Source organism: Corvus hawaiiensis, chromosome 6 (assembly GCF_020740725.1).
Source record: "Corvus hawaiiensis isolate bCorHaw1 chromosome 6, bCorHaw1.pri.cur, whole genome shotgun sequence".
NCBI classification, from domain to species: domain Eukaryota; kingdom Metazoa; phylum Chordata; class Aves; order Passeriformes; family Corvidae; genus Corvus; species Corvus hawaiiensis.
Window position 1 is genome coordinate 45,879,248 of NC_063218.1, and position 23,410 is coordinate 45,902,657.

The 23,410-nt window shown below is 39.5% G+C and overlaps 1 protein-coding gene across 3 annotated transcripts; it reads left to right on the top strand.

Annotated features, from left to right (window-relative positions):
* The first annotated feature begins 6 nt into the window (after nt 1–6).
* Nucleotides 7–22,673, top strand: CHKA (choline kinase alpha). Of its 3 annotated transcripts, none has more exons than XM_048306512.1 (12): nt 8–411; nt 3,718–3,829; nt 10,759–10,812; nt 14,561–14,674; nt 15,298–15,431; nt 15,702–15,806; nt 16,172–16,230; nt 18,356–18,443; nt 19,365–19,473; nt 19,952–20,058; nt 20,400–20,481; nt 21,264–22,673. In XM_048306512.1, exons 1-12 carry the CDS (start codon nt 101–103, stop codon nt 21,321–21,323), a joined length of 1,335 nt encoding a protein of 444 aa, XP_048162469.1. In that variant the 5' UTR covers nt 8–100; the 3' UTR covers nt 21,324–22,673. The 3 variants fall into 3 exon arrangements, with proteins under 3 accessions (XP_048162470.1, XP_048162469.1, XP_048162471.1); XM_048306514.1 differs by lacking the exon at nt 8–411 and adding an exon at nt 719–828; XM_048306513.1 differs by lacking the exon at nt 10,759–10,812 and having other exon boundaries at nt 7–411.
* The last annotated feature ends 737 nt before the right edge of the window (nt 22,674–23,410 follow it).

Sequence of the window (23,410 nt, forward strand, 5' to 3'; positions counted from 1 at the left end):
GGGGCTCACTCGCCGCCGGCGCTGCCAGCGGAGGGACGCACGCGAGCTGCCACCTCCGCCTGCCGCCCCAACGGCCACCGCGCCCCCCCCGCGCCGCGCCATGAAAACCAAGTTCTGCAACGGCGACGCCGACCCGTCCCCGCTCGGGCTCCTCCTTGGCCGCGGGTCCGCCGCGGCCGGGCAGCCGCCCTCACCGCTGGCTCATCCCGACCCCGAGGGGAAGGACCCCACCGCGGCGGGCAGAGGCGGTGGCGTCGCGACCCCACCCCTGGCGCTGCCTCCGCCGCTCGAGGAGGAGTCGCCGCCTCTCGACCCCCGGACGCGGCGCCGGGCGTATCTGTGGTGCAAGGAGTTCCTGCCGGGGGCCTGGCGGGGGCTGCGGGAGGAGCAGCTGCGCATCAGCCCCATCAGGTCAGTGCGGAGGGGGAGGTGGCCCGTGCAGGGGGCGGGGACGGGGGCGCGCCGCGGGTCCGAGCCGACCCCGGCGGGGGAGGCAAGAAGGGCTCTGTCTTTAATTTCGTTTTATTCTTTTAAATCCCTCCCGGATTCGGTGTAGTGGGTGATGGGAGCGGGCTGGCCGCCGCGGGGGGCGGTGCCGGTGCGCTGCCTCGCACCCGGCCCGGAGCGGGTGGTGGTGCGGGGGGGCGGCGGCTGCTGCTGCTGCATCGCGACAGCCCCGTCTCGGCCCCGCGCCGGGGGAGGGGCCCCGCGCCCGGCCGGGAGAGGGATGGAGCCGGCAGAAACCGCTGCACCGCGCCCCGAGCTCCCTGCCGGGGGAAGGGGCCCTGCTGGGCCGGCCCTGGCTGCTCCGCACTGAGAAGTCGTCAGGTAAACGCAGTGTACCGGTGATGTGAGTCATCTTTTACAGCATACAGTAACGAGTGCTTGTGACTCAGCACGTTGGCAGCAGAAGTATGTAAATTGGGAACGTTCTAAAGCAATATGATGTAATGTGTTTGAGGTCTTTGCCTTCTTTGCGGAATTAAATCGCATCTTTATTTTACTTTAACTAAACCGATGTTAGTTCAAAGATTGCTCTTTATGCACCACTTGTCTCACATCTTCCAGATTGATCATTCTGCCTGATCAAAGGTGGAGTCAGGTAGTTTCAAAGGATACTGTTGTCAGTTTACTTTCCCAGTGTTTCTACTTTTGTCCATACACAAAATATGCCCACATCTACCCTAGGTAGCTAAGGGAGCATAAACAGTTGACAAAGCTCTGATGTATAAAAGTATGATTAAAACACATTCTTCTCATTTCTAAATTTATTTTAAAAGCTTTATTGAAAAATTAGAAACTCACTGAGACCCAGTGCAGGTAGTATTTGTTTTTCTAGATCATTTCTCTTCACTTGACATGATCATAAGGAGTTTATGAAGGGAGAGAATTTTTACAAAACCAGTACAGTCCCTAACCAGTAGGCTAGTCTGATATGTCTAGTTTGAGTTGCTTAATTAAGTTTTCATCTGTATTAGTGTGTATTGCTGCCTTTGGTACTTACTTTCTAAAGCCTTACATTTTAGCACAGTTATCTTTGTATTTCTTGGAAACCTCCCATGTGAGACACCACTTCAAAATGGCTTGGTGGTTTCCAGATTTGGCAGAAGAGAAGATGAGCTGAAACTTAAAGATGTATAAAGCCATGCTAATTGGCAGGTTTTTTTTGGCAAAAGTCTTCTCACCACTTTCATCTCTGGAAGATGCATCATACTGGTTTGCTGATTCTGGTTTATATCAGTGTGCCTTCTCCAATGCGTCCATCAATATTGCAAAATCTTGTTCCTGAACAGCTGTCAGTAAAGTAGCTGGTAGCTTTATCTGTATGAGTAAGATGTGCCCTTTTGACCTTTAAACAAGCTGCTGAGTCTACTGACCTTTCAAGAGAACAGTGCCTTTTGTTATGCTCCTGTATGGATTTCCTTGATAACTTTTCCAGGTAACTTTTGAAGTCCTAAGTGTTATAGTGAACTTAAACTACAGTGAAACTTACGTTTAATGGAGGTCACCATCACTAAGGCACTCCAGTTTGGCTTGTCTGGTATAAAAAAAGAAGAGTTTCTGGGCTTTCACACACTGTATGCAGGCTGAGCATTTGTTTAAGTCATGTAACTATGCAGATTCTTGAGCTTTAGTCCAATATTTCTTGCAAAATATTTCTCAGTGTGCTTAGTTCTTTTATTTAAGTATTGATGTTTTCACCAAAGTTCGTCAGAGGCTTAGAAAAGGTGGCAAATGTTTTTTTCAAAAAAATCTGTCTAGCACAGTTCAGATAAAGCCAGAAGTGTAGTTAGTGTAACTAACCAATGTTGGGATTGCCTCTGAATAGCTGGCTCTGCTGTTCCTTTGATATCCTTTCCATCTGTCTCTTGGGTTTTTTTCGAACCTGTTCACCTTCATGGTTCAAAGTTACTTCATATCTTGTCTCTGAACATCCTTTTTTGGATGCCTGCCAAGCCACCTGGTTCTTTTCTGTCTCCTTTCTTAAGCATATTGTGCAGCTGCTGTTTTACTCTGTTTTCTTGAGATTTTTTCTTCTCAGTTCTTGACTTTGGATATGTAGGCCAGCCTTTGCCTCCTTCTTGGTAGGCTTTTTCTCCAGAAAGTCTTTTCTGCTTCCCCACTGTGTTGAAAGAGAGCCCGGAAGAATATTTGAGAAAAAAAAAAAAAAAGCATTGAGAGGAATGTCAGGTTAGGACTGAGAACTGCATTTTAGCCACTACATTTTGGATCTGCTGTGGATTCTTGGAATCTAAGGTCACTGCAAGGTATTATATATTATAGGCAAAATCACTTGCAGAAGGGGAATTTGAAAATCACATCAATGAACATAATGATAATGAAAAGAATGCAGAAAAGCAATGCAGTAAAGAATGTGGGTTGAGTAGATGGGTGTTCTTAAGGAGCTACTAGAACATCAAGAAACTTAAAATCTCATCAATACAGATACACTCTAGGGAGAGCTATGCTTCAGTCATTCAGATGATACACAAACATGCTGGTTTTTCCATATAATTACTGTTTAATAACAGTGGTTTTACAGGAAAAAATGACAGCATTTGTTTTGTTTTCCATAGCTTTATCAATCTAGATAGATACTAGATCAGAGGAACTGAGTGTGATTTTAGATTTGATAAATACATGAGCAACTTCTTTTAAATAAAGAGCGGCTTTAATTGTAAATTTCAAAATTGAAAATGTGTCCCTAAGAAAGACAGCAGAAGTAAGACTTTCATCAGCAATGCTGTAGCACAGGTATTCAGGTTAAATCTTCATAGCTGAATTTTGTAGCTGCCAATCCCAGTGATAGCAGCTCTTAATTCAAACTTAGTTTTATATTCACTGCATGGTTTTAAACTTACTCTGCCATCATTTTGCTTGTGCAGCCAAGTATATCTTACAAGACTCCAGCATCACTGAAGATAATTTACAGAGGTCTACATAGTTGTTTGTTGCATTTTACATCAGTTTGTTCATAGCTTGAGCTGTGTTTTGGATCAATCGATATGGGTGGTGAACTATACATTAAGAAGCATGAAGCTGCCATTGTTTTATCTAAGCCTTGTATTTTATGAGTTATTGGTACTGTTGGAAAACTTTATTGTTAGAGAAGACCAGTTAATCACACCAAAAGGATGTTTAGTGCACCTCTAATTTGTTGAAAACAAAATGTGTGCTTATCCAAGTCAGCTAATCAATGTATTTCTCTGTCCTCAGAGGTGGCCTCAGCAACATGCTGTTTCAGTGCTCGCTACCTGATACCATTGAGACAGTTGCAGATGAACCACGGAAAGTTCTCCTGCGTTTATATGGTGCAATCCTGCAGATGGTGAGTCCATAGAGTGCTTTGGGTGTGGGAGGGGTTCTGTAGCTTCACTATAATGTGTTTGGCGATCTCCATTTGTGACACTATGCTTTATCCTTTAGGGAATGTTTCTGTGCTGGGGGGTAGATTGCAAGCTGAAAGCAGTTTTCCTCATGGTTTGTTATTGTCTAGAACTTACACTCCTTTCTACACAGATCCCGACTGGCGTGTGTTAGCTGACGGCTCATTTGCTGTTTGTTTGAGCACTAACGTTTTGTTTATGGTCTTAAGTTTGGACGGTGGTGTTTCAGAAAAACTTGCTTCTGTAGAGAATGTAGGACTTTGACATAACTAGCTAGATTGCAAGAGACTAAACTGCTTAATTTTAATCTTGGTAGCATTTATGAATCTTGGAGATTAGTTGAAGGTTTTGTCAAGCTTGTACACTGCTCAAGCATTTTATTAGATATCATGGGTAATTGTGTTGCTAGAAAATTTGATAGATAGTTTTAGAACAAAAATGAAGCATGAACATCAATACTGTACAGTCATCTCATTCCAAAACATGCTTTCCTGAATGTGTGAAATGCCTTATAGCTGGCATAGAAGCTTAACCGGATGTTTTGTCGAACTCTTTTAATGTTACTTTTATTCGGTTAGTAAAATGTAAATAGTATTGAAATTTGTCACACCTTAAGGGAAGTGGTTGGCAAATCTGTTTCAAATAGTAACAGTTAAAAGCAAGACTATTTTGTAAATGTGGTCTCTTCTAAAGCTGACAGACTGTTACTCTAGGACTGTACAGCAGATCTTCTCTTATTCATCCCTGCTACACGCTTGATTATATTGTAAATAAGCAATCATAACGTGTTTAACCTTATGAAAAATTGCAGCTTCATAACATTACATCTGTATGTTGGCAATTGTTTCTATTTGACTTAGAGGGTCTGGTTTTATTATCCATTACTTTTGTATTTTCCAGTACTCAGTCACTTGCTTTGAACAACTGGTCCAATGTCTGCAGAAGATTTTCTGTTCCTGAAATTTCAGCCCATTCTTCCTGCTTCTGCTGTCTTGACTAAGCTTACTATTAAAAGTCTCATTAGATACTGTTGCTTTACTGACTTTGAAATGCTCCTTTATTATATTATGTGAGTTGTTAACTTTCCTGTGGTAACAAACTTTACCAGAAATATGTAAAATATTCCAGTGGTTTGGAATAGCATGAATTGCTTGGCTACAGCACCATATGTGTGTTGGGAAAGTTAAACTCTTAAACAAGAAACGTGTGTAGAAATTCAGCAATTCAAGCTTAAATAGTCTTTAGTTCTAAAAAGAAACTAAAAGAGTGAAAAAAATGGTGGTATGAAACTTTGTTTTCAAAATGACTCCTAGGATTGATGCTAAGATGGGGTTCTTTTTAAGAATTAATGGTTTCAATGTAATGCTGAGTTAATATGTAGAAAGCTTGAGTAGGAACATGGGCTGTAAAACTAGTAGTGGTAGAGCTTCTGTTTCCCAAGAGCTGTAAAGAAATATGGCCTTTCCCTAATATTTCAAAGGAAAAATAAAGTAGACCCTAGAATTTGGTTGCCCTCTTCTTCCCTCAGAGTATTTTTTAACTTGCCTCTTCTCTGCCCCTATCCACTGAAGAAATCAAAATAAATTTTTGGGCTCTAAAATCAGAACTAATTTGATTTGAAATTGAAAGTGTGTTCATAACTTTCTAACCTTTCTGCTCTTGGTGTTGAAGGATCTTTTGAGATGTCTAACTTCCTTTATTTCCATAGTGGCAGTGAAATGACTGCTCTTGTTGGTGCAGTTCACTAATGGTTAAGTAAGCAGAAAAAGTCCCAAGGTAAAACTTTGATTGCATTGAGGTTCACAATTTTTGTCAACAAACATTTGTCTCTTCCAGCCCCTTTAGCTTAAATGCAAGTTAAAATATAAGCAAACTGTTTCATTGGGTATTTTGAAAACCTCACGTAGGAGTCCTGTGAGTTTCTGGGTGGCATAAGCAGAATGTTATGACAAGTCTGTTATGTGGGAGTAATTTGATATTTTTAGTAAAGTTGGTTAAGTTAAAAACCCTGTAGAAATTAAGGGACACTGCTTAAGTAAGTTGAGTTTTGAGACCTTACGCTAAAATCATAACTTAATTCTCAATTACTTGATTGTAACTGCCACTGGGTATTAGTAGTTACCACTTGTTTGTTTGAGCCTTTGTAGCATGTTTTAACTCTTGTCCATTTTACCTTCTGTTGAAATTGGAGCACAAACCAGTGATATCAGTTCTTTTTATCCCTTTACTGTAAATACTGTGTAACTATAGCAACCTGCACCAAATTGTTGAACATACAGAAGACAAGTTTAAATCCAAACTTTGAATACAAGTGAAAAATAGATCCCTGATTACTAACTTGAGAATGAATGATACTGGCACCATAATTCTTTGAGCCACCTTTTAAAGGAACCTTTTTTTCAGTTTTGAAAATAGCTCCAGTTTGCTTATTATGACTTTTGGAAGACACAAATGTCAGTACATGAAACTCATCCAATATAAACCATGCCAGCTGGCTAAAGCTGCCACACAGGGAAGGCTTTGTGCCTTCCTCTGTCATAGCTGATACATTTAAGCCAATTTTTTGTGTGCATGACTGTTGTGGGGGGAACTGGGTGGAGATGAACTGTGCTGGCTCGGCCATTATTATGAATGGTCACACTGGCATGGATGTTCATTAATCAAGGACTTCTCTTGAGTATATCCTTGAGCAGAACTTTTTTTTAAGACAAGTATTGTACTTGTGACAGGTTAAAGTACTAACCACATTAAAACTCCAATGTTTGAGGCACAATGCAGATATGTCCTACCCTGAAAAAAGGGAAACATCTTACTCTGCTTCACTTATTCTTGCTCCAACGTAGTTGCTAAATTTAAAGGGGAGCATTGAAAGTAAAGCTTGTAATGGCAAAATGTCTTTAACTGTTGGTTGTATTAGTGTTAACAACTGAAGCAAAAGGTTATCCAACAATATGCCATTTAACGTCCAAACTTGAAAATTGGATGTCATATGTATATCACTGTAGTGTTTGTACTTAAATTCAGAATAGCATCTTGAAAATGCTAATAGGATTTCAACATAAGGTGGCATCAACAAAAGCTCAAATTAAGGTGAAATTTAAGTTCACCTATCAAAAGGTAACTCAGGGATTGATTCCCATTCTTCTACACATGCCAAAAGAACCTTGAACTCTGATTCACTGGGGCTCTGTTACTGTACAACAGCCAAAACAATCTTGTATACAAATGAGGAAAAACAAACCAGTATACCTAATGTTCCTTTCTGGTCTCAATTTCTATGTGAGCAGATGCAAAATGAGTATAAATGGTTGCCACAGTTCTGTGGTAAATCTTTTTCCATACCTGCCTTGCTGCCTTTTATTTTGTGTAACTAAATAAAATGCAGACTGCTGTGTAACTGTAATTATCAACGTCTTCTGTGGTTGTTGGTGTCCATGTCTGTTTGTAGCATGGAGTAACTACAAATCCCTGGCACTGGCAGACAGCTTGAGAGAAACCAAGCACCTCTTACGGGGATATATTTGTGTTGGGTGGCATTAAGGGTGTTCTGGGGGTAATGTACCACTTTAGTTGTATATGCATGTGTTCTCTGCTGCAGGCTTGCCCATGCGATCGTGCCTAGAGCACTCTGGTTTCCAGGTGACAGACACGATTCACGGTATAGTATGAGATCTCTGAAGTGGAGCATTCTCTACAGCTTTCATTTTCTTTAGTACTGGATTTCGTTGTTTAAAAGTAAGCCTTAAGTAGCACCAGCTACTGTCTGTGCATCTGAATGTTTACAGCAATAACAGAATATCAAAAAACTGTCCCTTCCTTTTCTCTGCTCCCTCATAACAGAATGGTAACTTGATATGTAGAGGATTGGAGTTGTGGCTTTGGTAGAGCTTGAATTAGGAATTCTTCACGTGCTAGATTTTTAGGACTTCAGCAAATTAGTATCAGTTCCTAAGGTCTGACAGGGATAAGTGATCAGTGGCAGATCCCTAGAAGCAGAAATAGTTATTGCTGAATCTAAAGCTGGTTTTGTTCTATAAACTGAAGTTCAAATTGATGTCTTCCAACAGCTTTTAGAAAAGTTTCCCCTGCGCAGGTTCACCTCTAACCTCTGAGGCAGTTCCTTGTAATGTTGTGATTTCTTGAGATTTGAATTCCTAGGGATTTATGTAATTCAAAGTATTGCAGTATTTTGAAATATTGAAAACTAAAGCTGAGTAAGCTCAGAAAAATCAAGTTATATTAGATTTAAATTTGTGAGCAGAGCTCAAAGTGATGTAGGGGAAAAAAAGAGATAAAAGTTCCTTCTCTGTACAGAATTCTCTAGCCAGGCATCATTTGGGTTTTTTGATAAGAGACTTCATCTTTCAGCTACAAGAGAAATAAATTGTCGGTATTAGGAAGATAATGGTTGAACTCAATTTTCTGTATCAAATTGCCGGATGTATAAACACTGTCTGGTCATCTGATCACAGATCAATGTGCACTGTTTCCCATTCTCGGACCTTTATCTTGTATCCTGCATTAAAATAAATTTACATGATCACAAACTAGGCTCTAAACAACTTCTGTTGAATATAGTTGTCCTCTCTTACTAAAACTGTAGTGAACTTTCTCAGGGCTTTGAGAAGAAATCTTCCCACAATAAAAGAAGCCCTGAGCAAATATTTGAAGAAATCTTGAAGCTGTGGAACATGTGTCCATTTTGAGTTAGTTTCCATGTAGAGAGAGCAATTAAAAAGCTGTAGCAGTTACTCAGTCATTCTCTTTTGCAGGTAATTAAAATCTCCTCATTTCTGGCGAAGTAAATAGCTCCCAGAATTGGACATTAGTTGGAGTAGGCTATTAGAGTTATGGAAAAACTGCAGTTGATTGATTTAGCCAAGTGAGCTAAATAAATTGATCAAATTATGATGTGCTTAATTTTGAACCACTGTTCTCATAGGTGATTGTGGAATCAGGAAACAATCAAATTCTACTACTTTAATCTGTTAAACTCTTAAACTTCTGGTACATAATATTGCATCCTGCTTACTTTGTTCTCTTTGGCCATATATAGTGAAGAATTTCCTAATCCTAGGCTGAGTCCATGGCCACTTGTGAAGACTGATCCTCTCCAAGCTCCCATTCATATTTGAAAGCTATTTATATATTTGTATTTGTTTTCTTCTGGAAACTAATGCTTCATGCTGAGGGAACAGAAAAGAGGGAAGGGATGCTGCAGAACTCTCCTCTTGTGATGACTCTGCAGTAAAGCCCTAACTGTCCTTTTCTAATGGCACAGTAGATGCCATTAGGCTGTCTCCAACACTAATTTGAGGTGGAGTCTTGGAACTGGCTAGCTCTTTATACAGTATGACTTCTGGAAAGCAGATGCCAGTTCAGGTTCTTAGGAAAATGTGCTTACCTTCTGATTGAACTGAACCATTCTGAGAGCACCATTTATCAGGAAAGACTCCTGAATGGTGAGTAACTTTCTGACTGCTCAAGAAAAATCTGAGAGTGGTATTGATGTAGAACATGCTTGTTCAGAGAAGCCCTCTGTAAATGATTTTAATGCTATTGAGTAGATACACGTTTAGCTGTAGTGAATATGTTTGGACTTTATTAATTTCCTTGAAAGTAATATAAAGTAATAGTAGTTTCCATATTGTCTTGTTTTAAACTTACATAGTAGTGTTATGGGAAGTACTTGTTGAAAGACCATCGATTGATGTTAACTATCCTTCTTCTATAGCTTCTGAAATACTGTAACTGCATAGCTTGTGTAAATCATTAGCTTGTTGTATTGTACTTAAGGCAGCTGGTGTTGCTTAACTGTATTCCATTAAGTTCATATTTCCACCCTTGTTTTGGACATGTTAGAGCTTTGGAACAGAAAGGTATGCACTGGTTCTGTGAATGCAATGTTTGTGTTCAGAAGGTGGAGATGCAGGCTGCCTTTATGGGCCTCTAAAGCCAGTCTGGTTTAAACAGTCAGTGCTGGAATTGCAACATAAATAGCAGCCACAAACTGTCACTAATTCTAAGCAGATATTTGCTTTCTCCTCTCCTTGCCTTCAAGCCCTTTAAAGGACAAGGGTTTTAATACATCTTGAATTTTAAATGTGCAGCTCTATTAAAAGCATGTGCCATTGAGGGTTCAGTTGCTGTGGGTATGGTTTAATATTCTGAAATTGCTTTATAATGACTCTTAACAACCCTAGCACAATACATTATGCATGGCACTTGTTAAAGTTTTGCTAGTATACTGTGGTTCCTACTGAGACACCTTTAGCTTACACAGGCAATTCACTCTAAGAAAAATCTTGGATTTGCACAGCCAGTGGTACACTGGACATACAGCCTAGACAGCATGCTCAAACAAGGAAATTCTAGCCACAAAAAAATTTGGCAAATAAGGTAATAAGAAAAAGAAGTGCTTTGCAACCTTCATAACATGCCTCTTCCAATAGTCTAAGGCTTTTATGTAATCTCTGTAATGTGTCTCAAGTGCTTTGGCTGGAAGAATCTCATCCCAGATGTCATGCAGAGGGACTTAATTTTCTCTTAATTAAAAACGTTCCTCTGAGCTTATGGTGCATTTAAATCTTCTTTTGAAAGACTGGGAAACAATAAAAAATGTGTTAAAATCAGGTATTTACAGGAGTGACTTGGTCTCAGTGGCACATCCTTTTGAAAGATTTTGGAGTTGTTGAAAGTGTGGTGGTCAGAGGTCAGATGGATACTAGTGCTGTAGCTGTCAGAGATCTAAGAGAGTGTTGAGACTTCTAGTTAATTGTAGCTGGTACTTCTACTCCCGTTGTTCTGGTGGTTGCAGGTTAATAACTTTAAATTTCATCTTCTCATTGTGTTTGCTTTTTCTCATTCATAGAGGTCCTGTAATAAGGGAGAGTCTGTACAGTCTCAGAAGGAAAATGACTTGCAAGTGAGTAATAAAATTTGATTATTTCACAGAATTTTGTGGATTATAGGGAAATGTGGTGATCCTGCTTCTTTTAAACCAGTAGTTACTCCACCTGGACTGTGTCTAGAAAATGTAAAAAGTAATGAAGAAATTTATTTGCTCACAGAAGCAGCATTATAATGTGAGTGTCTGGACATAGTTTGGAAAGATTTAAGCATCCCACATTATGAAGAAACAGCCCCCCCAGTTCTACCCTAAATGGTTTCTTGCCATTTTGAATATTGGTATCAGTACTGCTATTTCTAGTTTTAGACTCTTTCTTCTTAAGTAGATGAACATCAGTTCTCTGCTTTACCTAATCACTAATTTTTTAATAATTTGATGAACTCCTTAGGAAAGTACATGGAGCTGGAGAGAAAATGCTCTTGAACATGAAGTGTTCCTGATTAGCAGTGTGCTTGGATCATCTCTGCTCTGCGAACTTTAAAGTTCTTGCATTTGGAGCCATTTCTTCTCCTGCAGCATAATGTTTAGCTGAGTGTATCTTTTCATAAAATCATCTGAACAGGATTTGGTAATTTAGTTTTCTACCCTGGCAGTATTTTTTTCAGTAAGGGATAACATTGCAGCATGCTAGCCAGATGCCTTGGTTATGTACTCTGTTTTCAGCTCTATAATGATTTTGGCAGTAACTAGGGAAAAGTATATTTTACTCAATTGATAAATGCTGCTTTTCTCCCCTTGTATTTTTGCCTGCTGGGAATGCCATCTGAAACATTTTCAAGCACTTGTTTGGTTTGGAGTTTTTTTCTTTCTAGGGGGTTGAAACTGGTTTTAAATTTTTTGTTGTTGAGTGACTGGTTTTGAAGTTTTGTTGACCTTTGTTTAGCTTACTGGAACAGCTTCAGTCAGTTGAACCAAGATTGAACTGAAAAATGTACTGGTTTGATACCTCAGTTTTTTTCAAAGATGAAAAATGGAGATGGCTTGATCTCTCCTCTACCACAATCCTGTAAAAAAAAAAAAAAAACCAACCCTAAAGTTATAAAAGAAAACAAAAGCCCAAGCAAGCCCCACCCTAGTACCAGAAGCTCATAGAAGTTTTGCAGTACAGGAAACAAGATTTTGAACTTCAGAACTTCATTTGTGGTATTTGTTGCTTGAAAATAGTGATTCTCTGCTGATAGGTTGGTTTCTGCTATTAATCTCATAGTGCTGAAAATTCACTGTTGAATCAGTGTTCTCAAGAATTACTGTCAGGATGGATTTGTTAATTTTCTTGTGTCTAGATTATTAGAGGAGATGACATCCTTTAGAGAATAAAATTTTCTGGGTTCACTAGCAAAAGCATTGTAGTGTCTGAGCTGCCTGGTGTGTGACAATTGTGTCTAGACATTGGATAGTCTTATGTCAGCTCATAAGGCCTTCTAACAGGAATTATTTATGTTTTACTTTGGTTTTGCTATCATTTGCAGTAATTTTCCTTAGAATATGACTACTTTGTGTATTTTATAGTGAACTTTTTGTTAAGGCAGGAAAAAAGCAGAAGCTTCAGTTCCAACTGAAGTGTAGAAAGGCTTTTGTTCTGTCTTTGCCTGTATGGGAGTTGCATCCTGGGAAAGTCTTGTAAAAAATGTGTATAATTGTCAGGTTTGAAATAAAACATTGATTTCTAGGTATTCATTTAAAAACATTAGTGGTCCAATCTTCTCCAGAAATCTAAATACAAGTGCTTATGTATGCATCTCTGAAACTGGTCAAAACTGAGAGAGAGATCTTAAAATAACAGGTTGTTGTCTTGGCAGCATAAGTATATTGCAAAGTGTTTGAAGGCACTATGGTACATCATTTCCTTGGTTACAATGCTTGATCCTTTAAAGTCATCAGGTGAATATTAATCTGAAGAGTCAGATAACAGATTTGTTCTGTGTCCATATATGAAGTATGCTATAGAATTTTTTTTCATGTCCTTTAGTAGTTTTTCCACACCTATCCTGTGTTTGACAGTAGTGTATGGAGTGGAGGTGTGGTAAAAGGTCCCTTGGGTATTATGGAGGAGAAGCCTTTGTTCCTGAGATTACATAGATGGTATTGTTCCTTGGACTCTCCTTGGACTCGGTGCTCAGATGACCATTCTGCTTCAGTAGAGGAAGTTCTTCCAGTGCTTGTCACTTCTGATGCATGAAGAGATGTCTTAATGAATAACATTTTTTTTTGCTACTTTCTGTTATCCAAGAATAGTGAGTTGGTTTCTCAGTAAGATATGAAAACAAGGAACTGACACCTTAATGGGAACAGACTTAAAACACCCTGATGTTGTACCAGGTGCAGTCAAAGTCAGTGTTGGTTAATAATAGAGTAGACATTCAGTAGCTCATAACTAATTTTCTTTTTGGTGCTTGGCATTAGCTTTCAGAACTGAATGGAGGAGTTCAGACCTGTGATCGTGAGGGCATGTGAAATGATTAAAAAAATTTTGGTGTGTTAGAGGATAAAGCATCTGGTGCTTTGAGGAACTGAGATGAGAAAATGGTGGAGAACATAGATGCAATACATTCGTATGCAAATTGTCTTAAGTCTCAGTGCTTCAGAACACAGTTACACGAGTCTTTACTACACTTCAATATGAAATGCTAGAATTTCTTGAAGATCTCAGAACAACAAGGTGTAGGGCAATAATAAAAATAATTTATCAACAGTACTGCCTGGAGTGTACTCAAGAGTGGAACTTGTATAGAGTTATATACGATCTGATATTGTGCTGACTGCAATAATGCAAAAGGATCTGTGGTCAGAAATACCTGGGAGCTTTCTTAATTTTATGCTTTTAAGTGTTGTGGGTCTGACTTTGAGATGAGCTGCTCAAAAGCAGGCAGAGGCTTGGCGGATCTTTAGGATTGGAGTAGAGCTGGATTCTGGTTAACATAATTGCTAAAGGTAGAGATTTATAATGTGACCTCTGTGTTTACTTACAGATAATCTTACCTATCCAGAAAGTTACACTTCAGTGATTTTTAACTGGTTTTTTGAGACTAAATAGTTCGTATTTCTATTAATTTTTAAGCATTCATATTAAAAAGCTGTCTGCTTGTCATTGTTATGAACCAAGTTTATTGATATAAGAAAGCCATAGAGAAAAGTTCCTGAAACTTGAGGTATGTTTTGTGGTAGAAAAGGAAAAACATTTATTCACACACACATGTTCCTTAGCAGGAGCTTAAATTACTTCCTCACTTAAAAAAAAAAAAAGGAATACTTAAAATGTGCTTAATGGAAGGAAATCCTAAGTCATTCTTCTAAATGAAAAGTTGTTTTGTTCAGTCGTTCACTTAATTCACTTGTGTAGCTAAAATGTCCTTCTGAGGGGCAGTGTTCTGAAGAGTGTTAAAATAGCTGATATTGGATAATATTTGTAGTTCCTCTGTTGTGTTTCAGTGAGATGAACTCCTCCAGGAAATGAATTTGTGGAGTTCCCAAAGGTTAGAGAGGAGAGGGTGTTTTGGTTTTTGCAGTTTTCCTTTGACCTGGCCCACCAACAGTACCTGTTAAGTAATACATATTTTCCTCCCCAGCTTTAAACTTGAAAGCAAAATACTTGTATTGCTCCTAAGCAGACTAAAAGTTATTAGTCAAGAAACTTTGTTTAGTAAAATGGTGAGTCTTTTCAAAGCTAGCCCTGAAATTTCTCACTTGGTAACAGTTTAGCTATTGTGCACACCCAAGTTAATTTCTGTGGAAGCACCAACTAATGCTGTAATTTTTTTGGTAGGGGGCAGAAGCCATGGTTCTGGAAAGTGTTATGTTTGCCATTCTTGCAGAGAGAGCACTTGGCCCAAAGCTGTATGGAATCTTCCCACAAGGGCGACTGGAGGAATTCATTCCCGTAAGTCCTGGTCATAATTAGTTAGTGGGCTGCTGGAAGCTGTTTTAATTGATCATGACAGGAAGGTCTCTGGACTGCCCAGAAAAGCAGGGATGGGGGAATGGAATACTTGGCTGCCTGTAGTAATTGCTGGCTGTAATTTGATACAGTTAGAGTGGGTGTTAGAGAGTCCCACTGTAGCTCTTGCCAGGGGGAGACATCTAAAAACTCTCCAGCTCTAGCAGAAGCTAATAAATGAAGATAAAAAGCCTGTTAGATACCAAACATAGCATGGGAAGCTGTGGAGTAACACTTCCCTTTAACAGCAACAAGAGCAGATGCTTTTGATGTTCTTAAATATTTATACTTTATCTGCTTTGAAGATATTCTTAGTGTGAGATGTGATACTCCCCAGGTCTTGAATCTAGAAGTGAATTGATTAAGTTGTGAGTAGGGCTGGCTGACAGCTTTTCCAAAGGCAGTAACTTTGTAAATTCATCTGTGAGCAAAAAAGGGTATTGCTTGAGTACTATGCTAGTATTTCACACTATGCTGCATAGAGCCTAATTGCTAGTGTTTGTAACTAATCACGCTTCTTAATTAATCAATTAACTGTATTTTAAGAACACTGTATTTTATTACAGAGCAGAAAACTAAGCACTGAAGAACTAAGCTTACCTGACATATCTGCTGAAATAGCTGAGAAGATGGCTAGATTTCATGGCATGAAAATGCCATTTAATAAGGAACCTAAGTGGCTTTTTGGAACAATGGAAAAGTAAGTTACGCAATACTTTATGGGGAAAAAAGGTGACCTGTTGTAATTTTGATAAGCAGATCATTCTTCCTGAATGCCTGAGAACACAAGCTTTCTCTGTACCCAGAAACTATCACATGAAGGACTTCAGTTACCTTGAACAACAGTATTGTTTTCTTCAGTAACTCTTCTAAACTTCCTTGATTTTTGGTTTAAATGGTATCATAGTATGGGAAGAATAATATACTTGTTGTTATAAATCCTGTGTTATTGTCTCTTCTTTTTTAACAGGTATCTAAATCAAGTGCTGAGAATTAATTTTACCAGAGAATCCCAAACCAGAAAACTGAACAAACTTCTCAGTTACAATCTCCCCCAGGAAATGAAAAATCTAAGGTAGGCTTATTTTGTCTGCCACTATCTTCTAATCTCCACAGTTTCTGGATGGATTTTTCTGTATACTTGTTCAGACATGTTATACAGTATAATACTTCATTTTACTTTGCAAGCTGATGATTGTTTTTGGTTCTGTGACCAGCCTGAGTCTCATACAAATACAAAATCTATGATGAAATTGCTGATCTGACTTACTGATCAGTGAAGTCAAACTTCATTGTGCTGATGTTTTGCTCCTAATTAAGAAAATAGGGTGTTTCTGGGAGGGAATAGTGTTTCAGATTCTTTCAACAAAATTACTTGGAAGTGGAACTGAACTTTAGTGGTTCATTACTTAAAAGATGCTCTGTTGATTTTTTTTCTAGAGCCATGCTTGAAGCTACTTCTTCACCAGTTGTATTTTGCCACAATGATTGTCAAGAGGGTAAGCTGCTAATATTTCAATATTGCTCAGTGATGTACTGTTGAGCCTTTTCTGGTTACTTGTTTGCTTTCTGAGAGGTAGCCATGTTGTGGAGGTACTGCTCTGAAGCAGCAGCTGCCTGGTGTGCTACAGTACCAAAGCAAAGTGTTGGCTTCTGCAACCCCTCAGGCTTTTTCAGAGAACTCTGGTGTCATGACTGGGTTAGGCCAAGAATTTACTCGAACTCTGATAGTACAGGTCAGTTGATGATGGGAGCCTTACATGTTTTCTCTTTAGACCATACCTTGCTTTGCTGCAATATACATGATCAGGGTAGGATATACTTCAGTAATTTTAAAAGAAAGATGCTGAAAAAGTGCAATGAGTGGTGAAAATGGAGAGTAGGGTAGTTTGACTTGGCAGTTTTTAACTTGTACTGGTAAGAAACACTAGGAAAACCCTATCCACCTTTTTATAGTGTTCTCTGGGAGTTATGGAAGAAATAACAATTTTCCTGAGCCAGTTACTGAAAAAGATGAGGAAGGAAGCAAGGCTGAAGGTGTGTTGGGTATGCTGTTTGTGTGCCCTGTCACCTGAACAGTGTGTTAGCTGGGCTGAGTTGGAAGGATGCTCTACTGGGACTGTGTGCAGGGCTGTTTTGTTGTCAGGGGTCCCAGCCTTGTCAGCTAAGGCTGAGGAACTGCCCTGAAGGACAGACACATAGGGACAGGCAGCACAAGGAGTAAAGGCCACTAACCTGAGGTGTCAGTAGTGGTAGAGTTTGAAGTCTCTCTGCTGATGTGGCATGGTGCACTACTGGAGGAGTCAGAGCATAATAGGGCTGGGGCAGGCTGGAGAGCCTAAAATTCCAAGGATTTGGAGGGTGTGTGTGAAATACTGTGCTTGCTTTTTCTATTGGTGCAAGAGTGTGGCATGGAGAACAGATGTACCTGCAGAGAGGGCTCACACTATTTCAGAACTTGATATTGCTTGACATTTGTTTACTAACTGGTACTTGACAGAGGCAGACTTGATGTCTTTTAGATGAATTATAGTGACTATGTGAATTGAAAGACATAAGCAATTGCCTAAACTTTCTGTATAGGTACTGGTTGTGCCACATACTAGAACAGCAGAGTGAGACTGTGACTTTCAGGCTGCTGAAAAGCAATTTCTGTCCCAAGTGTTGTATGATCAATGATAGTGCTATGCAGATATGAGAGATGCTGTGAAACTTAAGAGATCTCAGTCTGTGGAAATAATGCAGCATGGATTGCTAAGGCTGACAGGGCCACCTGAGCCAGCTGCAAGGTAAACTGTGGAAACAGGATCCTTGGGAGAATAAACCTGCCTCTCCCTGTACAGAAAAAACTTCCTTGCTTTCAGCTTTACAAGGTTTATCACATATCTCAACTTCCAGAGAGCTGGTGAACAGCCAGTGCAATTTGGCTTTTCCTGTTGTCGTGGTTTAACTAAAACCAGCTGGCAACTGAGCCACTCAGTCTTTCCAGTGAGATTGGGAAGAGAATTGGAAAGGTAAAAGTGAGAACTCATGGGCTGAGATAAAGGCAGTTAATTAGGGAAAGCAAAAGCTGCTCACACAAGCAAAGTAAACAGAGAAATTAATTCACTGCTACCCACGGGCAGGCAGTGTTCAGCCATCCCCAGGAGAGCAGGGCCCCATCACACACAACAGTGGCATGGGAAGACAAACACCATCACTCCAAACATCCCTTCTTACTCCTTCCTCCCACTCTATATAGTGAGCATGATATCATAGTATGGAATATTCCTTTGGTCAGCTGAAGTCAGCTGTTCAGCTGTGTCTCCTCACAACTCCTTCTGCACCCCCAGTCCGTTTTTGGGATGGGGTGTGAAGCAGAGAAGACCTTGACTCTCCAGAAGCACTGCTCAGCAGTAACAAAAACATCCCTGTGTTATCAACACCACAAATCCAAACATAGCCTGGTGCCAGCTACTATGAAGAAAGTTAACTACCCCTGCCAAGACCAGCACACCTATAATTCTTCTGTGCAGATATAAGGGATAACTGGGATTAGCTGAACAACATTCCTTGAGATACACAGTATTACTTTTCTCTGGTTTTCCTGCATTATTAAATATGCAGTATTATCTTAACTTTCAGGTAATATCTTACTTCTGGAAGGCAGAGAGAGTTCAGAAAACCAAAAGCTGATGCTCATTGACTTTGAATACAGCAGCTATAATTACCGGTAAACACTTCATTTTCTCTTCAGCATGGAACTGTTCCTTTCTGCATGCTACAGGGAGGCCAAGTGCTGCACTACTGATTGCTTGTATATTCTAGCAAATTGTGTTCTGCTCTGTTAGTTGTGGTTAGCAAATATAACTAATCAAAACAGCTCTGGTTCTGATGCTGTTGAATTTAGGCACACAGCAGAGGCAAAGTTGTTGGGGCTCCTTCGTTGTTCAGACTAGAGGGCTTGTTTATGCACAAATGGCTTCTTGCTTGCATGGCAAAATTTTTCTAGTGGGAAGCTGAGGAGAAGGGTAGATTTTATGTGCGTATGTATGTAGGGCAGCTTTGCTTTTGTGTTTTTTCTTTCTGTCCTTTCTAATGGCTTTTTCATCTATGGAGATGAGAATACAAGTTTTTTCACTACATGGTTATGCAACATGCTTTTTCTTTCTTCTCTCAACCATCTAGTTAAGTGTTTTTAATGATGATCTAAGTGTGTATAGTCCTAGGATGAAACATTATCATAGCTGGAACATAATGAAACAGTGAATTCCAATAATATAAAAGTGGAATATGTTGAAAACTGTGAATATTATCTCTTTGCCTGCAATAATGCCAGTGTTAGAGATGTCTGACTTCATGTTGAGATGTAGTGCATACTCAAGTATTTTTACTGTCTCCATTGGTATAAAGTTGGGTAGCAAAGTCTAGTATTTTCATGTAGCTGGTTTCATTCTTAACTGCCCCTCTTTACTAATTGTTTTTAATAACTTGCAAAAAGCTGTCTTCTGGTTATCAATTCTCTACCTCCAGCAAAACTGCAGTAAGTTCTGAGTAGCCCAGTGCTTTAAAACTTGATTTTGGGTTTGCTTAAAAAAAACCCCAGATTGCTAGTTTGCAAATACTGAGGTACTTTGTCTTTATTTCTTTTCAGAGGATTTGACATTGGAAATCACTTCTGTGAATGGATGTATGATTACTCGTATGAGAAGTACCCATTCTTCAAAGCCAGTGTTCTTAAATATCCTTCAAAGAAACAACAGGTAGACACAAAAGACATCATTAAATGCCAATATCCACAGTCTTCACATCTTAACTCTTTTTCAGTTCTTTTGGACTTACTGTGTCTCAAGATCTTTCCTCTATGACTTCCTGAAGTGTAATACTTCCTCTAATCCTGACCACCTTTGCTTTAAAAATCATAGGAACTTCATAGCTATTCAGGATAGACTATTTACTATGTGCTGTGTAGCCATCCACTGCAAAAAGTCCAGTAGTTGTAAACTGCAACTGTGAAATTAGTTGGCAATAGCACTGTGCTGCCTGTCCTAATATTATGGCTTTTCTTAAACCAGACTTTCAAGCAATTGTTGGAAGCACCATTAATCTTAAAGCTAAGTCCAACACTGTTCGTGTTTGGAAAAATAAATGCCAACTTACTAGAAAGTGTGCCTAGGTCTGAAAGAAGCAAATCTATCTTGAGATGAAAAGTTGTAACTCAGTTGTTTACTTGCCTTCCAGCTTCATTTCCTTTCCAGTTACCTGTCTGCATTCCAAGATGGCTTTGAAAATCTGAGCAATGAAGAGAAGTCCAAACTAGAAGAAGAAGTGTTGGTAGAAGTTAACAGGTAACTTTCCTGTACAACTGTATCTTCAGACTTCACTGTGGTACCTGTAGTTATATATATTTCACTGGGTGGAGGAACTTGAGCCAAGAGAGATGGAAAGCTATTTATATGTGGCAAAGAACAATCTGTCCACTGTGGTGTTAGATATGTGATATACACTAATAGTGGAGTAAACAGAATACTTCTTCATGGGGAAGCTAATGGAATTATTTTTATGGTATCATAGTTGAAGAAAAACGTGGACATCCCCAAACTAGGGAATCCTATTCTAAGAGGACCTTGAAATAAGGTGTTGTGACTTAGCTGGTATTTAGTTCAATAACATAGCCTTGTAATTTCAGGTTTGCCCTTGCATCACACTTCTTCTGGGGTCTGTGGTCTATTATACAAGCAAAGATCTCATCCATTGAGTTTGGGTACCTGGTAAGTTTTTTAATTGTAGTTTTACACAACTGAAAATGAATAATCTAAATAGCCTGTGGTACATTATTGAAAAGGCAATAAAATGGCCTCTCACAGTAACTGGTATCTTCTAAGGGGAGTAAAGCTTTTAAAAATCCATTTGTTACTAGTTTGTGCTCTTTCCTTAAGAATGTAAAGAACATCTAAGACTGTAAAAACTTCAGGAATTGTTCCCATTGTTATGCAGAGAGTGTATAGCCTTGTGTCAGGCCTTGCAGTGCAGCATTATTCTGCAGTAAGACATCCCAAGCAAGAGAGAGGCTAACATGCAGTGAGAATTTTGAACTGAGTACTCGAAGTGCACACATTGTCCCATGGTGATGTTCAGTGTGCAGCAGTATCTGTGCCAGGTAGCAGCTTGTACCTGAGAAACTGATCAGTCTGGCTCTTGGTCTGTGCTTGGTGTACTGGAAAGTGATAGGACTGGCAGGTACATGGAGTATCTTGCAGGAAATATTGCAGGAGCCAGCCTTTTCAGTGAAGTCCTGGCCTTTTTTAGTACCTTTTTTTTTAATGACATTTTGGCAGCAGCTAATTGTGTTAAGAGTTTAAACAAAACTGGAGGAAATTCTAAGAGGCCAGAACACCTCTGGAGAGATTATCCTTCTGAACAGAGCTAATTAGTGCGTTGAGATGATGGATTAGGAAACTAACACAGTTAATACTTTCATTATGTTTCCCCATCCCAAAAAAGAAAACAGCTGTTTACTGTATTGAGTACTGAATGTCCTTTATTTCTCCAGGAATATGCGTTATCCAGATTTGATGCCTACTTTGATCAGAAGAGAAAGCTGAAGGTGTGAATGTGGGGGGAGTGGCCTGTTGGTTACTGTATGAAGAGGGCAGCTGGACAGAACTTTCACTGTGCTTAGGCTACTGTATCTCTAATGAAGGTGTCACTGAATTCCAGTTCCTGGGAATGCAGGTGTACAGTACTGAGGACTATAAAAATTACTTGTTTACAGTTCCGTAAATAGTTGGAATGAGATTGGGAGGCAAAAGTAAAATACAACCATGCAATATCTTTAAATCTTTTCAATCTAGAAGCTATTTTGTATCATGGGAGAAGCTTACAATTAAGTGTCAATACCACATGCATCAGAGCAAACTTACTGTGAGTACATTTTCGGGAGGTGTTGGCATTCTGGTTTGTGTTGTAAGCGGAACAGTTGTAAAAGCTGATTCATTGTAGGCACTCCCTCTTAAGGAGAAGGAAAAGCAAAGGAGACAACTGCTAAACTGTGAAGTAGGCTTAAAAACTTACTGTGAGTTTAGGTTCACCATGCCCCAAGAACACTATTTTCAAAGCTGCTGATATCTTACACCACTTTAACCAGAAGCAACTCAACACATTGAAGCAGTGTGCTTTAAAGTGTTAGTGACACACACGAATGTTTCTCTTAGGCTGGTGTGCCTGGGAAGTGAAGTACAAATGAACTTTGAACTGGATGTTCTGAAGGAGTTTTTGAACTGTTCGTTCCATGTTGTTCAAGAACATGCTTTAGCCCAGCCTGGTTGTTCTCTTAAAATGCTGTGTCCTGCACAGGGGGTTCTGTGGGCTGGCAGCACTGGGAAGAGTGCCTTGAATTGCTCTAGAAGCTCCCCAGATAACTGGATTGGCATTGACAGTACTGGTAGTTGAGGCCCGTCTCTCTTCTTGTGTTGCCACAGTATATGGCTGTAATAAATAGTAGAGCCAAAGACTGTGGAGAACACTTCAGGAAATTGCTGTTCTGCCTATCCAGTTCTTATGTGGCTTGAGAGGTGCCTTTCTTGCACCTTCAATTCTCATCATGTTCCAGGAATCCAGTAAAGTGGAGCATCTTGTGGGGAACAATAACATGTATATTGAAACTTGAGTATAATCTGTGTACATGCCATCTAAAGATTTCTTTTGATTTTTGGGAGCTTGTTTATTTTGAATGTTACTTGTTTGTGCTTTCTAACACACTGTATTATAAACAAACTTCTAAGTTTACCCTTTTTGACTTGTATAGCGAATACTGTTCGAAGCGGCTGAAAAAATGTGCAGCATTTCATGTACTGTATAGCAGAACTTGTAAAAGCTGTCATGTTACTCTCTTGTACAGAGAATCATTTTCCATACATTCAGTTATTAATACTTTATAATAAATATAAAGCACTTAAAAACACTGTTGTTGATATTCTTGAGTCTCTGTTACAGCTGCAGGATAAAATAGATGCTGTTTCTGGCCTTAATCTCTGTTGGATCCTTGCAAAGGCAGACTGAGATATATCCCAGAGCACTGAGCCTGTATATTCTACTTCAATGTGTCTTCAGCATTTATGGTATAATTGAATTCTAATAGAAAGAAAGGTGTTTAAAGCAAGTGATGAAAAGCAGACTGAACATCAGTTTCTAAGTCTACAGCTTTAGAGGTGGGAAAAGTTCTAGTTAAAGCACTTCACTGTATCTGCCCTGTTGACTGCCCTCAAAGCAAAGGTAAAAGGTACCAGCACACACTGAATTTCACCACAAACACTTCATGTGGTGTTCCAGTATGCACAGCCCAGGTAATTTCTCTAGGCTGCTGAAGGCTTCATTTACAGTACTGTTGCACACAGCAAACCCAGTGGAAATGGCAGTATGGGGAAAGGGGTGGGAACACACAGTTCAGAATGAGACTTTGCAAATAGTTGAAAATATTATTGATATGTAATAGGTGTCTGGATTCTTGGGAAGTATTCCAAGGGTAAATTCAAGTTCTTGAGAAACCACCCATGGAGCCTGACTCATCACTTCATTTCATGCTTCTCAGAACCAAATAGGGAAGAGGATTCAGTCACAGTAGTGCTAACTGTAATAAAAGGTGTGATTGGAGGTGATCCTCTTTCAGGGAGTTGAGGTGCCTCTTAAATTCAGAGAGGA

Excerpts from the sequence above, each read along its gene's own strand:
- CHKA (XM_048306512.1), top strand. The coding sequence starts at position 101 with ATGAAAACCAAGTTCTGCAACGGCGACGCCGACCCGTCCCCGCTCGGG. Across the intron at positions 15,432-15,701 it reads CTTTTTGGAACAATGGAAAA|GTATCTAAATCAAGTGCTGA; the intron begins GTAAGTTACGCA and ends CTTTTTTAACAG. Across the intron at positions 18,444-19,364 it reads TACAGCAGCTATAATTACCG|AGGATTTGACATTGGAAATC; the intron begins GTAAACACTTCA and ends ATTTCTTTTCAG.